Source organism: Coloeus monedula (genome assembly GCF_965178545.1).
Source record: "Coloeus monedula genome assembly, chromosome: 2".
Taxonomy (NCBI): Eukaryota; Metazoa; Chordata; class Aves; order Passeriformes; family Corvidae; genus Coloeus; species Coloeus monedula.
The window spans coordinates 55300929-55317289 of NC_138782.1; the positions used below are offsets into that span (position 1 = coordinate 55300929).

General features: G+C 41.4%; 1 protein-coding gene across 1 annotated transcript in view; it reads right to left on the reverse strand.

The window, feature by feature from the left end:
- The window catches only part of NHSL1 (NHS like 1), a gene marked incomplete at both ends in the record, with an annotated part of 178875 nt that overhangs the window by 33279 nt on the left and 129235 nt on the right, over window positions 1–16361 (reverse strand). Inside the window, one exon of the mRNA XM_082302297.1 lies at window positions 14512–14664. Within this exon, the coding sequence (XP_082158423.1) occupies window positions 14512–14664 (153 nt within the window). The remainder of the gene's footprint in view (window positions 1–14511; window positions 14665–16361) is intronic.

The window sequence follows — 16361 nt, forward strand, 5'->3', positions numbered from 1 at the left end:
AGTTCTCTACCTCCTCCCCATTCAGCAGTGCAGGGAGATGGGGAATGGGGGTTACGGTCAGCTCATCATGTTTCTGCTGCTACTTCCTCTTCAGGGAAGTCATTCCCCTGCTCCAGCGTGGAGTTCCTCCCATGGGAGACAGTCCTGTAAAAACTCCAACGTGAGTCCTTCCCACGGGCTACAACTCTCCACAAACTGCTCCAGCAGTGGCTCTCCCATGGGCGCAGTCCTTTAGGAACAGTCTGCTCCAGTGTGGGTTCCCCACAGGTACAGAAGTCCTGCCAGCAAATCTACTCTTCCTTGGGCTTCTCCATCCATGGATTCCCAGAGCCTGCCAGGAGCCTGCTCCAGTTTGGGCTTCCCATGGACCCACAGTTGTCACAGGACTCTTCTGGAGGCGACAGGCTCTTCTGAAGCATGATAAATGAATGCTCTGATGTTGATTGACCTTATTTATCTTCCTAACCAAGAAGGTGAAGATGATGAACAGTGCACCTCATGAAGTCCAGAAAAGCTCCAAAAACTTAAGGAAATCAACACTGAAGGTGTCAAGTCCATCACAATTTCAGGTAGACTCACAATAACAACCTGTCAGCTTACCAAGCTCACAACCTCCGGCTGTCCACAACACAGAATCCATGTACCTTCAGAAGCTATTGCAGCAATGTTGCTGATGATGCCAAAATTGCTACAAACTGCTAGGTGAAACCAAGAAAAAGGTGATTTGTACCCAAGAACAGCTTTTCTATTAATGTATTGTCACTATACATTTTGCAGCACAGCCAGAAACACAGTGTGGATGGCACCTTAGGCCAACAAACCTCATCAGGGGCTTTAGGCAGGTATCTTTTACTTCGTGTTGCAACAGCCCACAAGCACAACACAAGGTCACACACTGCACCTGACTGAAGGTACTGTCACTGCCAAACCAAAGGTGGCAACTGCTGTTTAAAAACTGTTCTAGCTGGAGGCTTCTTCCCTCCACCTCCTTACTATTATTAGAGATGCACATGGTCTTCTGTAAGCAATCAGGTTCATATTTTTCAGCTACAGGGGTTTTATTTTCGTAAAAAAAATACCGATGAAGAAGCTAGAGATACTTACTCTAGGAAAATATTCCAGACGCTTACTCTAGGAAAGACTCCCTTCTTCCCAGAGGAGCAATGCGTTGGTCTATTCTGACAACCCCAAACAGAGAAGAGCACCATACACTAAGTGAAAAATTTCTTACAGTTATGCATGTTATTTCAGAGACGTCTGTACTGAAGCTGACTAGGTAACAGAAGGATCCATCCAGCTCCAGTTATTAAAAATCTTCATTTTAAAGAATGACAATACATTAGTGCCACCTGAATCAGGGACATACACACTCTTGGCTGGACCCAGCAGCAGGGATGCCACTTCCCACATTATACAACATTAAAACTGTGCACAGTGTTTCCATACTTCTGCCAAAGAACTGCCAGGTCGAACCCCAGGACGCTGCATCAGGCAGGACACAAACACCTGCTCCTGAGGATGCACTCACCAGTCCAAATCTGCAGCACACGCTGCAGACAAGCTCGAAGTCACAGTTTTTGCGTGAATCTGATCTGAAATGTGCAACAATATGACTATGCCCTAGATGAAACAATTTTGCTCACACAAACACTAATTCCAGGAAAATCAGGAAAGTGTCTCTGCCTTGGCAATTGCAGTTGGTGGCTGCACTGGGTAGTGCCACAACTCAGAAGTCTGAATCTACCTCCCCTTCATCTCCTGACTGCTTCTGCGGCCAAGTGCACAGGGACACTGCCTGTCACCTTCTGCTGCTCTGCAAGTGCTTTTCAGGCTAGGTGAAACCATAGATTAGTTCTTATCTTCTACTATACTAGTGATACATTAAATTTCAGAACCTCCTCTGTATTACGAGCATTGCTTAAAAATGACTGTCATTAGATTCTATTATATTTCCACTTATGTGGCACAAGTTAGAAAATGAAAATTTTCCTGAAATTTCTCCTTGTGTTTTGCTGTTCACAGGGTGGTTTTAGTTAAGCGTGAAGAAAGTGCATGGGAAATGTAGTCAAAACCCTTTTAAGGGCCCCCTCATCATTTCCACAGTTATTAGAACAGGCTTCAGGAGATACAACCAAAGAAAATGTGTTAAAGCTGTCAGTGCCCAATACAATCATGCCCAAGTCTCTGCTATACACCCAACCACTCATATACTTGCCCAGGACTGCAGTATTGCAGCCTTTGCTAAATCTTGGCATCAGAGAGAAGTGTGCTGGGGACATGTCCTGTGCATCACTCATCTCTGCTCAACAGCTGGGGGACAGGCAGGTACCTGCAGTACCAAACTGAGACCAAAGGTTCAACCAGCCATGTGCAATCCTGCACCAGAGTTTTGATCCACAGGCACTGAATTCAGCACTGCTGCGAATAACTCAACCTCTCCATATAAAAGCTTATGGCCTTTGTGACAGACTGTCAGGCCAAGTGTATGAAAATACCTCCAAGGCCTCTCAGACTAGATCTTTCTCTGATTCATACAAGGACCTGTATGTGCCCCTGAGCCAGTAACACACAGTACCAAGTCCCACACAGAGGGAATTTACTGCTTTTCCAACAACTGAAACCATATTCTTGCATGATAATTTGAGCCACAAATCATGGGAGTGAACAGAAGGCACAGCACTGATAGCTCAGTAATTCGTCTGACATGGTATTACCATGGTAAAGTAGGATTAGCATTTACCTTGTCAGACCTACATGCGACACCGTGCCGCGACAGATGGAAGGCTGAGTTGCTGTGAGGGGACCGGATGCATTGGCTCTTTTCCTCTTCTTTAACCAACTTGGTTGGACCCAGCAGCAGGGATGCCATTTCCCACATTATTGCCCAAATATGGTAATGTTTTGTACCTACTGAGCTTCCTACCAGTAAAACTTGTTGCAGCATCTTGAAGTTTATATGATGGAAAATTCATCACCCTGTAAGAAGCAGAACTGGTCAGAGGGAGATGGATTCAGTTATTTTCAGAAGTTGTGCTTAATTTTTTTCTTATTGTAAATGAACTGTGCAAGAGTAATTGTTATTTTTAACAAGCTTCTTCATAAAGCAACAATTTTGCCTGTCAGTATTAGGGTGCCCCATATATACCTGTCTGTAGGGAGAAAGCCTCCAGGTGCTGGTTTTCAAGGCTAGAGCCCATCTGAGCCTGAGATCTGTCCTTAAGGCACAGCTCCAGTAAGAGCACAGAGCCATAGCCTTATGCCACCACCCTGGACCAGTCCTTCACAACTCAGGCCTGAAAGTACACCCATCACTCACTAAATTAGCCCTAATGAGATTATTCAGATTACTCCTGTAAGCAAACACTGCTCACATGACTGTTGCAGGATCAGGCCTTAAGCTCTGTAGCTGCCTACATCCACATGTACACACCTGGGCACACTCCCACAAGTATATATTGAAGAGTCTAATACTAAAAAACTAAAATCCACATTTCTAAATATTTATTAGTAACCAGCAAAGGCACTGGTTAGAGAATTAAATTACCATGATACGTGGAGATACAGCTAGAAAGCAAAAGTGAGAGCATTGCTAAACTCATGTCAGCAGTGGACATGGTAATGTTGCTAGGCCATAAGCTATGGCAGGCAGTGCGGCCTACCACAAAATAGCTAGCGTAAGGGAAAGGCGTGCTTGGTATGTACCTGTGTCGGTTAGTGCTAGCTTCTAGTTTTGCAATGTTATTAAGAAACACAGATATGGTTGTTATAGTGATTGCTGCTTATATAAGAATTTATTTTTAGTAACTGCTGAAAAGGTACAAATACTCAGCTCTGTATCAATAAAATCGGCTTACTGCATCCACGCAATCTGCCCCGTCTCTTTCATCGCCGACCATCTTGTGACAATGATATTCACTAGTATAAACTTAGAAACTTGGCATCAAAGTTATTCAGACATCTAAATAGCTCCAATTTGCTTGGAGTAACTACCTATCCCATTGCACGGGTCAAGCAATGAAAGACAGAAAAATCATATCCTGGAAACATCTGAATTTGCCCTGTATGCAAGAACAGGACCTGGAACTCACAACTAATTGCTAAAATCCAAAGAGAAAATGTAAGTCAAACCAGGAGCAGATGCACTGCTCGCCTGGCAGAGCTGCCCAGAGTTGCTGAAACAGAAACTCCCAGGTACAGCAGTAGAAAGGGGAAAGATCAGACAAACATCACTTACTAAATTTTACACCACCTTACTGTCTCCTTGTCAGCAATAAGGGACATCCGACAAGGTGACAGCTGCATCTGTAAGCTGGAAAAACTATCTCAGCTGAAGTCTGGGTGACTTCTTGGCAGAGCCTTTCATGTTGTAACTTGTATTTTTCTATTTTTCTTTTTTTTCTTTTTTTTAACTACAGAAAGCCATTAACTGCTCGAGTCAGCTAAACTGTCAACTACAGAAATAAATCTGCTGACTAGTATATTAAAACACATTTATCCATTCACCGCACATATCACTGGAAAACCACTCTACTCCCCAGGGTCAGAAATCTTTCTTTTTCCAGTCTTCAAACATTGTAGTCAACTTCTTCTGTAAATATCCACAAACCATGTTCCTCCCTAAGTCACAATTACAACACTGTCTTACAAGTAGCTTTTCAAAATTTCACCTAAACCCAGACAGACTTTAGTATAATATACATTTGTCTTGTAAATGCAAATTGTTTAAAATTACCTCTTATTTTATAGGTCACACTGCACTTTAATAATCAAAGTATCACTGCTTTTGGTTTTAAAAGAATTTACTTTCACCACTAGCAAGTAAATGCATATAATTTTAATTTACTCGATAGATATTTTGAATTTGTTTTTCCAGTTGAGTTAAGACAACTAAGACCTTGTGGGCTTGTGACAGACAGGCGTGGGTGTTGAAGACCTGGATTTCTGAGCTGGCATTGCTGCATCCAAGCAAATCACTTTGGGTTAGATCCAGTCAAGGACTTACACCCTACAGACAGACATGACATGATCTAAATGCCATGTACGTGCCTCCTAAATTCAGAGTCCAAACAGGTATGTACACACAGTCTGCAGCATATGAACACACAGAGAGGCATCTCAGGAAAATTCCAACTACGGAAGAACTCAAGACACCTTAACTCACATCGCCACCACACCAGTAATGGCCAGTGCTGGGTCCAATGCTGCAGGCCCTTCTCATGAGGGGCAAGAGAACCTAACAGGGATATCAACATCTTTACTTCTGAGGATGATGTGCTTTTGCAAGTTAAAGTATTCTGCATTTAGACACAAATTTTAGTTCTTTACAGATGAGGTGAGCACAGGCTGAATCTCCAGCTTCATAATGGTGTACTTTGAACACTAAACAAAAAGTTGTCACCTGTAATGGCCAGAGTTGTGCTTTGTTTGGGACTGTCATATGGTCTGGTGCTAAGTACTGAAACATACTCTGAGCACAGAACTAGGACCTCTTCAAAGGGTATGGCTGCCTCTCTGCTTGCTCACAGCACTGTGGTAAGACGTGGATAAAACCAAGGTAACGCTCGATTACACAGTTAACTGGGGAATTTCAGGGAGGTAACTTTTCAAGATAAAGAGCTTGTTGAGAATTATTACGCCTGGGACCGTAATTAAAACAGACACCCTAGTTCAAAGGTTTCTTTGGTTAGTAGATCTAACTAAAATTACTACCTTTCACTCTGCACCCCTTTATGGTTCCCTCATTTGTAAACTGGGGTTAACAATGCACAGTTCTCTGTATGTGGATGAGACAGGCTATGTAAAAGCACAGCTGTACAAAGGCAATCTTGTTTCTCACAAATATCTCAAGTTAAATATTACTTCAAAAAAAGCAGCTCAATTTAATTCCAACACAGCACCTATTTTTGTCCCTGGGATCTAAATATGCAGCAGACAGCTTGCCTCTACCACTTTACATTCCTCCCAAAAATTCACTCAGTTTGGATCATGTCCCATTTTCTTTAAATATATAAATCCCCATATCATCTGCAGAACTTGACTATCACAGAGACTGCTCCTATATCAAAGCTTTAAAATATGTTGTAAAGCCACAGCAATGATGCACTTGTGTAACAACTGAACTGTAACCAATGCTGACTGCAAAGCAAGTTCATGAACTTCAGCTGTGATATATCCAGTGCACCATTTTGTTCAGACTCCCAATTAAACAGGTCAAGGATTTCAACAGATGGAGTTCTGTTGCCACCCAGCTGAAAAAAACTTCTGATCAACAGCTCAATCTAGGTGCTTTGGCTAGTACCAGCCTTTGTCAGTCCAGCCAACTTCCTTATTATTCCCATCCCTTGCCCCAAAATGCAGTTTTATTCTGATACCTCTACGTCTTTTATCACTACATACAGAAAAGCCCAAGACAAGCCCAGACACAGCAAACACTGCTACCAACACATTTCTTCACAAGCACCATTTAAAGTGGCAAGTTTCCAACCCACCAGTAAAACTTAGCTGTTTGCTTCAAAGCCATCTTACTTGATGAGTAAGTAAGTACTTGAAAGGTCCATTAGACTTTTTTAAAGACTATTTCGCATGTTCCCTCTCATTAAGAAGTAGCCAAGCCCAGACACACAGGTAGCTTTTAATGACAGATGCCATCCAGAGTTACCCAGAAACAAAGATGTCTCAGGCTCCAAGGGGATGAAGGTAATCCTAACAGAGGGCTGCTGGAGTGTGACAGAGATGCTGAATGGGTACTTCAAAGAAGTCTTACTGAAAGTGAGCAAATGTATTTATGTTAGGTCTATTTCCTCCAACACACAAATGTTGGGAAGCATGCCCTGCCATGGTAACTAGAGGCCAGTCAGGCTGGGAAGCCCACCCTTCCAAGCAGCTTCAGGGTTCAGCTGTGCAGACACTTAGAGTAGCACAAAGACAGGGCAAGAAAGTGCAACATTAAAGGAAAGCAAGCGGATATATTTATTTTCAAGTTTAAATCAGATGCAGGTGTTTAAGAAGGATCCAAATTAAAAGGAACTATTCAATGTCAAAATACTGTTAACAGGGTCAAGTAAATGCAAATGCATTGATCATTCCTTTCTTTTCTTGGGGCTTTTAAAAAACAAGTGCATTTAATACCAATCTTTAATTCCCCAGGTGATCTGCATGATTTAGCGATACAGAAAACCCATCTAATGGCACCAAAATGCAACAGCCATGACAAATTATATTTGTTAACAAGCTGTCACTAGGGAGTGCTCAAAATAATTATCACCGTTTGTCTCAAGTTAATTTAAATTTCTGCAAGTGCCTTATACGACTGCATTTAGTGGTGACAAGATGTCTTGAGTTTAACAGTGTATTTGCTTCCTTTTTGTCTTTGATGCTTGCATTAAAATAATGCTCCCTGCTTTTTCTCTAGCATTTTTATGGGTATTTTTTGTTTCTTAGACAACTGAACACAGCTAATGTAAAAATAGGAAGGGATTTTTCATTATTTTTCCTCCTAGAACATTTTAAATGTAAAAGCTATCTAAAATGCTACCAACAAGCACATAACATCCTAATCTAAGAGAGTAAGGAGGAAGAAAAGCAAAAAGGAAATTAACTGGAAGTTCAATATTCCTTGTGATGGGAGTTGCTTTCCCTAGCACTTAAATATGCTACAGACTGTTAACAATTCCAACTTATTCTTTCTACTAAAGGCATGGATCTGAAATGGGTTCAATAATCGTTCAGGTATAGCTTCCTAAAAAAACACATTCATCTAGTTCAAGGAAAAAACCCAGTACCATTGGTATTATTTTGAAACAAATTTTATCTTCTTTAAACCTTTTCACTGGAATTTCTTTCACTGCTCATGTGTATCATGCAATCAATCTACATATAACCACTCTTTTATGTTTTTGCACTCAGCACTGCACTACATAAACTAAACCTAAAAATAGGCAACCTAGATGCTTCCAAGTAGTTCAGTTTTGCAGCACAAGACCAGCTTTCAAACACATGCACCGTAGCCTCTTGATCAAATTCTGTTTCGTTTCATTTGAGTATTTGCTTTTTGAAATTCCTTATTAGAAAGGGTAGTTGGGAGTATGGAACTTGGCCAAAACCATCAACAGATGTACAGTGAATTAATTCAGTAACAGTAAAAAAAGCAGAATACAAGAGCAGAAGCTCTGATAGTAACTTGACAATTGAAACTAAAATAATTAAAAACAAATTTATTTCTATTTTTTGATTTTGTAACCCCAAGGCCTTTCAGGAACACATGGTCTACTCCTAGCCTTTAATGGCCTTTACTTAAGTTTTCCAGTTGGTAGGGAGTTCACATCTTGACATCTCTCTGAACCTGAACCACAGCTATTGTCAATAAGAAGTGGTTTCCCCCTATTTTGCAGCTCTTTAATGAAACATAAGATGATTTTAAGTCCATAATCTTCTCAGCAGGATTATCGACTAGTAGGTCTGACCCTAATATTGCTCATCTGAACAGTGATCTGGCAGACGCACTGAGAAAACAAAGGCTAAACACATACCTGTCTGGAGGGTCTTGTAGCAAGACATAATAGAGGCTTTATGACTAACTACTTAAATCCGGTTTTATTTGACAATGCTAACCAGATGTCTTCTGGAAAACAAATCAAGTGTTTCAATCACTGCTGCTTAAATACATTCCTTGAATTTGGCCAACAAAGCTAAACAGAAGCTAGAGTCAGCCAAATCCAGCTCTTCTGAAGATGAGATAATAAATGAATCATCACAGACATTGGAACAACGAGCCCTATATTATGTATGTAGCTTGAATCAACACAATTACCCTGGGGAGGAGGGGGAAGGGTACAAAGTACAGGCAGTTGTGCAGGAAGTTTCAGCAGTTATAGTCTGAAAAGGAGTATGAAAGTCGGCGTGTGGACCGTTCCCACTATTTACAGCAACACCTTCCTCAGTCACATCGAACACTTTGTTATCTGCTGTAAAGGACAACCAGTCTGGACAGTGACCAGCAGTGCGTGACATGACACTGCAGCTCATCTGCAACTTCAAGAGTGCAGAGAGGGTCCACAACACTCTTCAGAAGCTGGATATCTCCTAACAGCCTGGTATAATTTCAGTCTGGCTGTGTTTGACCTTTAACATTAATACACTTATTCCACCTCTGCCCTTTATGCCTGTTGAATCCCAGCTCATGAAGAAATGACAACACACAATGGTGGAGTTTGTACTCCCCCACTTTTTTTTTTTTTTTTTTTTTTTAATCAAAAGTGCTCTGCGTTGCTAATTGCACGAACTGCAAGACAAGTGCCCCTCGGAAATTCAACTATATATGCCCTGCTCTGGCTCCCATCACTGCAACTGACATATATCCACATTTGAGGGAGAATTTAGAATAGTTCAAAAAAAAAGTTGAAACGAAGAGTTCAGGTACATGGTAAGAATTCCTTTCTCTGTTCCTTCACTTCATCATAATTTGCAAGATTATCCAAGGCCAATGCATTTCAAATTAAACTTTAGGCTTTCCTTTTAGGACATTGGACCTCCACTGGTAACACACTGTTCATGTTGCAAACCTGCTCAGAAGGTAAACAAGGCACACTTATGATACACCCCAAGCAGTTAAGCAAAGCAACACTACAACAGTGCTGTGCCTCCTCCCCATCTTCACACTTCACACCTTACTGCTTGTCAATTTTAGAGTATAACAGTTCACAAAATGAGGATTAGTCTCAATTTACTTTTACTACCAAGTATTTGTGTCATTGCCATATACTACAGCTGTTCTATCTCAGCTCCCAGCTGAAGACCACTACACTTCAGAGACTCCCTCAGACACCTTTCTTCAGACAGGGCCATGCAACGAGCCAGATCTGTCAAAGCACTGTGCCAAGGATGGGAGCTGTTTTACAGAGCTACCCTCTTGACTCTGGTTGAACACTCACTGAACCGCTCACCCTCAGACCAAGAACACTGTAGGAAACACTGCGGTAGGTGGCACTGGGCCCTTCAGCACAGATTCAGCAATGCCACTCTGAGCAACACCAAACTCACAGCTCCCCTAGTGCCCAGACCAGACTCAGTGCAAGTCCAGCCACTCAGCAGACATTAGCAACATGAGACTAGACAAGTCTAGTAGTCCTTCAGCCTCAGAACAGAGCACACAGCAAGGGACAGGACTTGTTTTCGAGGATTTGAGGATCCTGGCCCCATGCAGAGTCTCAGCTCTTCCTTCCCATCTGTCGTCTTCATCTCCTGTTTTCATGACAGGACAAAACAGTGACACAAAGCAAAGAGTCATGTTAAGACCCCTCAGTGGCTAGTATTGTTTCTACCTGAACATCTGTATATTAGGAAACACCTTTCACAAAGTGACCATGAAAACATTATGAAGAGGCCGCATAGGACAGGCTTTCAGGAAAGGCCAGCCAGAGTAGCTTGGCCCTGAGGGCAAGAAAACATGCATCTTGCAAGGCACGTGGCACCCCATCTACTTCAGCAAGCACTCTGAGGTGCTGGCTCCTTCCCCAAAGAATAGGAGAGTCTGCTTTATCCAGTGCAAACAAAACACTAAGAAAAAATATAATACCTATCAGCACAACCCAAGAACTGCATCATTTTCCAAACGTTTAAATCAAACTGCAATGGCACCATGACTGTGAAGTGCAGCTGAAGTTACTCTTCTTCCCAAGCCATCATATTAAGCCACTGAGACCTTTCATTTACAATGAAGTAACACAGCCTGGGCTTAAGATACCAAGCCCCTGATTTTAGTCAAAAACAACTTTCAATTTTAATATAGGTTACATAAAGCAACTTCAGTTCTCAGGAACAGATAGACTATGCATCCCAAACTTTCCAGGTTCCAGGTGCTTCATTTTCTAATTCAGATTACTGGACAATACTGCTTTTTAAAACTTCAAAGGGCAGCAGAGCACCTGCATGCCTGAAGAAGGATAAGAAGCTCTACCTCACTTATGAACAAATTTCAATGCAAGATCTCACCATTTACACTTGAAAGTAGCTTCATAAAGGAAAAGCACAGTATTTCCCCTTTATTTCAAAAGGATAAAAGGCTAGTTCATAGGTAAAAACCTAAAATATCTTCCTATGCAACATCTACTGTCACATACCACATCAATTTCCACAGTGTTAATAAGCAGGGAACATATCAATATATAATATACAAAGTAAAATAATCAACTGCACAAAAACTAATGGCAAAAATCTTTTCCTTCTCCAAACACAACACTGCTTCCTGAAAAAGTATGCAGAGATTAGCAGACGGTGTACTTAACTTCTCTCAAGACAGGTTATATACTATTTATTTTAATATCTCTAACTTTTTATTCTTAAACCAATTTAAGTAGCTATTCTTTACTAGCTTCTGCTTCTTACGTGGCACTTAAAAGTTTATTCTAGATAACAGACAGCTTATTGACTTCACTAGATTTTTTTTTTTTTTATTAGACCCATGCTGTAAAGAATTTGCTGTTAAAATCATACCAGAATAAATAGTCTACCTTTGCACTGACTATCTTAAAAGCTAGCCAGGATTCCATCTGGTTACTATTAGATGGGTAAAAATACCCTGATAGAAATACTTTGCTTGAATTATTTTGAAAGATTTTATACATTTGATACTTTTACAGGTGGTTTAAATGTGCTCTACACATCAATTACTATTTGTTACCTAAGTTTTATACTTCCTTTTACATTCACAGGGGAGCCACATGTACCAACAAATTAATAGTTTTCAGTCAAGCTGCTATGTACCAATAACATCAGCTCTCATAATGTGAACAAGAACAGGACTGGAAAACTTTCAAACATGCCTTTTGATGGTCTGAACAATAGCTGCTTACTTAGTCCTCAAGACCCCATTATCAGGTTCAAGGGGATCACCAGAGGTTCTTTCTTCCTTCCCAACCTCCTTGAAAGATAGGATTAAATATACACAAATGATTTCTGAGTAGTGCTTGTCTCACCTATTCTTAAAAACCTTAAAATAGTCCCAAAAATTTATGAAAGGCACTTCAATATCTTTGCCCTCGTATTTCTCCACTTCTGTAACATGTCCACCGCTTCATTTCTGACTTAGCATAAAGGAAAAATTGTATTTGCTTTAGTTCTACTTCCTTCCAGTTTCCCTTTGTGCTACCATTTTTTGGAGACAAAAGAGATTCATCCCACTTCCTGCACAGAGTACAGTGCATTTTGTCATCCAGTGTTACTCTTTCCCCACTGCCCATACAGCATGTTGGGTCACATACAGCTGTCCTACTGCTCCGCAGTTTACTTCAAGCAAAGAATCTGAAACACCAAAAGGATGGCAAAATGCAAGCTTTATCATGAGGCCAAGACATGCAGAGCTGAAGTCCCCATGCTAGCCCAATGGTGCTTCTCATGAGGCTACTTCAAGCTCTTCTATGCCATGGTCGCACAGCACTGAATTTCCTTTCTCCCTATTAAGAAGCTTCAGAAAATGTTGTCTTTTCTAAAGAAACAGGTGGAAAAGCAGTTCGGCAGTTGTCAAAATTATGTCACAATTCTGACAGTGCTTTTACACTGAATGAAACTCTGCTCTGGATACAGAACTCTTAACCCAATTCTCCAAGTATAATGAGAAGCACCAGTGCCTTCCTGATTTTACAGTGTTGAAGCAGCAGCAGAGTAAAACTGATAAAACTTTAGTCAGGGCTTCTCTTACTACTACTCATGGCTGTAGCTTCTCAGGACAGTTACAGGGAACAGTAAAGAGTTATTTAAAACTGTACTTAGGGAAAAAAAAAACATGGCTCAAGGAAAGAGCTTGAGGCTAAACAAGTAAGTAAACAAATAAACAGAGTTGTGTTCACTAAGTCAGCAGTATGAGATCTGGTGAAGGTATCATCACAGTTCCTTCTCTCAGTTACTACCCTGAAAGCATGAAACTGAAACTCACTTCATTGCTAAGCAGTCCTACATCATGTACACAAGCCAGTTTACTTAACTCAGATGGCTAACTGGAAAATTGTAGTAGTACTGAATAGCTTCTTTTTTATAATGAGCAGCACCTCCAGAGAAAAATCCCACCCGACCAAAATAACTCCAGGTGTGTAAGAGGAGGAAGCAGCACATATGACTTGGTTTCACACAAATATATTAGACATAAATTTGTTTAAATAGAACACAAAACTGCAGTAGACAAATTTCTGATTAAACTCAAGAAAATCAGCGCAGCATTTTAGCTTGTGCAGGTTTCTTTTTAATAACAGTCCAAAACAAGAACAGAAAACAATATTAGAATGAGTGGTTAAGGTTCACAAAAAGCTAACAACAATCAGTATTCTTTTTCATTTATAGCAGGCAAATATTTTTATTTTGTAAAGGACTGGTAAGTGTGCCTGCAAGAGACCAATAAATGTTTCAAGGCTAAGGAACTGCACAAATGTATTAATCCAATAATAAGTATAGAGGGCACACAGGCTATCTGCTGAGCCATGCAGGAGCCAATAACACTGGCTGTCAAGACTTCCCTATTAAATGGTAACAAAAAGCACCTAGTAAGAGACAGTGAAAATCAATTAACTGGGGAAATGGCAAGAGAAATGAAAAATGGCGGTCAAACACGTCTCTATTCAGACATATAAAATGAAGCTTTCTTCAAGTCTAAAAAGCAGTAATGTCATGTTAAACAAATAAAAAATACAATATTCTTTTAAATCAGGTTAACTTTGCAAGGTATCAAGTACCTGCAGTTCCTGCTGAAACAAAAAGGGACTTGAACGAGTTGGCTCTTTGCAGGGTAACCCCCTTTGTTAAATAGCCAGTGTAAAGAAAAATCTAGGTTAACCGTTTCCAGAACACGAACATTATACTGTTATTTTAAACTTTATGTCTGGCCCAGGGACAGACATTCTGCAGGCCTCCTTGCTGGCTGCCTGTCTTTGTTCTCACGGCTGCACTGACACAACACAATGCCTCCCACGACAGACTGCACAGATATAGCCCCCAATGAAGGTACTATGGGTAAAAACTGGGCCTTAAAAATATGCTGAACCCTTCTACAAGAAAGCACTTTTATTACTGGAAGAGTCCTTGTGAGTGCCCTGTTCCCCATGTCCCTTTTCAGTCCTCAGCACTTTTCCCAGCTTCTCACAAGCAGCCACAACCCTGGAAATGACACTGTACAACAACAGAAGAAATCACCAAATGAAACACCTCTGATGCACTTTTTACCCTACAAATGGACTAATTCAGGACTTTCTGAAATTAAAGGAATCATTTTGGAAACACTCCAAAGACTAAATGGCCAAGAGATATGCTCTTCTATTTTAGAGTGCTCTGTCAGGTAACACATGTACTTGTCTCTTCATAGCAAAATAATTTTTCCCCTGTCCCCTCATTTGAGTGGGAAAATCCCACTAATGTTCTACACGTGCTGCAGAAAAACCAAATAAGCCTGCAATTTGGATATGTTTGCAAAGACTGTGGCAAAATGTACAGTCCTTTTAGGACATGTCTGTGTCGGCAGCAGTGTCTTACCTCTCAGCACTGACTTGAGGTTCAGCTTGGCTTGTCTGTGCAGGTCCTCCACACAAGGTGGTCTTGAGGAGGGCAGGAAGACATTTTCCTGCTGGTGCCATGGAGCAGTGTAGTGCACAGTCCATCTACTCTCTTCATCTAGGTTGGAAACAGCTGCAGAGAGACATAATAAGAAGAAAATTACATGTTACTGCAGATAGCTCTATCACGAAATCCCACATGTAAGTTTCCCACACAACATCTACAAATGAAAGAAGCACTGTTTGCCGCTGCAGACCCATCAAAATACTCTCCAGAACCCCACTTCCATGACAGCTAAAAAACCCTTCCTTGCATTTCTACTCTAAAATTATGTTCTGCAGGAAATACCTTTTGCTCTTCCCATTTCTGTAATTGCTGTTTTATTTACTCTAAACTTGCAACTCTGTTTCCCTCCAGTTCTCTAGCTCCCACTCTTCACAAAGGAATCAGTTTTCCATTCCCTGATCATGGAAGGTGCTGTGCAGTGCAGAATAGCTTCCTCTTGGCTCAAAGGTGCCCCTGGGAATATGACAGTCTTCATGAGAGATGACAACAGATTCATCTGTATTGGGAAACAACCTTGTCTGACCTCATGACTGCTCAAACCAGAAAAGAAGATTTCAATGAAACAAATAAATTAGCGACTTTCCCTTGTGGTGAGTGGAAAGCAGATATAACAAAAGCAACTCCGTGGACAAATACTGCTCAGAGCACAAATGCACTGAAGAGGGCTATCTCTGGCCACCTCTTTGCAGTCAATAGACATGTGAAAATAAAACACAGACCTTGTTCAAGTTCAAAGTTCCTTACAGACAGTCTAGCAGTGAAACAGCCAAAGCACATATTGCCAAGATTTGTTTATCATTTATGCTTCCCGAGAGACAGCCACTGCCTTTTGTTTCCAGTTTATCATCAATAAAAACTTCTACAGTTGAACAGCCTTATCCTCTACCCTGCTGTAAACAGAAAAAGGGCAGTTGGGGGTCATATTTTATTGTTCCCCAGCCATCCCTTGGCCAAGCATGCTGCACATCCTTGCTTTTCAGCTCTCCGAAGCAGGAAAAGCCACTACAGATGTGCTGCCTTCCAAGCACCTGCCCTGCTGCCACAGCTCCACTGCCCCTGGCCTTGCTGTCAGTTCTGCATCTTCCCTTTGCTGCTGCGCTGCCTGCGGCATCACTTTGTGGTTTGTCTGATGCCCTTGTGATAGCAGAGAAGGTATGTAAAACTGAGAAGCAAAAAGTAGGCAACAGCCTCCTGTCATTTGAAAAATTACCCTTTCCTTAACACTACTGTGTATCTGCTGGGATCATTTCAGACGGAAACAATTGGTATTCATTATGGAAAATAAGCTATGCCTCTCACTTCAAAACCTATCTACAGCCTCATGCTCAATGCCTGTTCCTTCCTAAAATGACTTGGGGTAGAAGGCAGCTTCTTATCTGCCTTCCCTCACACTTTTTACATTAGTTTCAGACCTCAAAAAAGGTTTTTAAAGCCTTTCAGTGAATGTCCTCATCTCTGTGTCTTGGTCCTGCACCCTCTCACAGACTGCAACAAGGCAGATACACATTCAGCCCGTGCCCACTCTTCCTGTTCTTGCTAACCAGCGGTCAGACCTAAATCACAAAAAACGGAGAGGTCATCACCTACCTGGTTACAGCATCAATCACTCCCATCTAACAGAAAAGGTGACACTTAAAGTCAATGAAAGGCACCCACGCCATTCCCTGGCTGAGCCGGCGGATGGGGGAGCGGGGCAAGGCTGGAGGAGGAAGAGGAGGAAACACCTGCTGCCAAGCCCACTGTCTGGCTGCAGTTCTGCCACA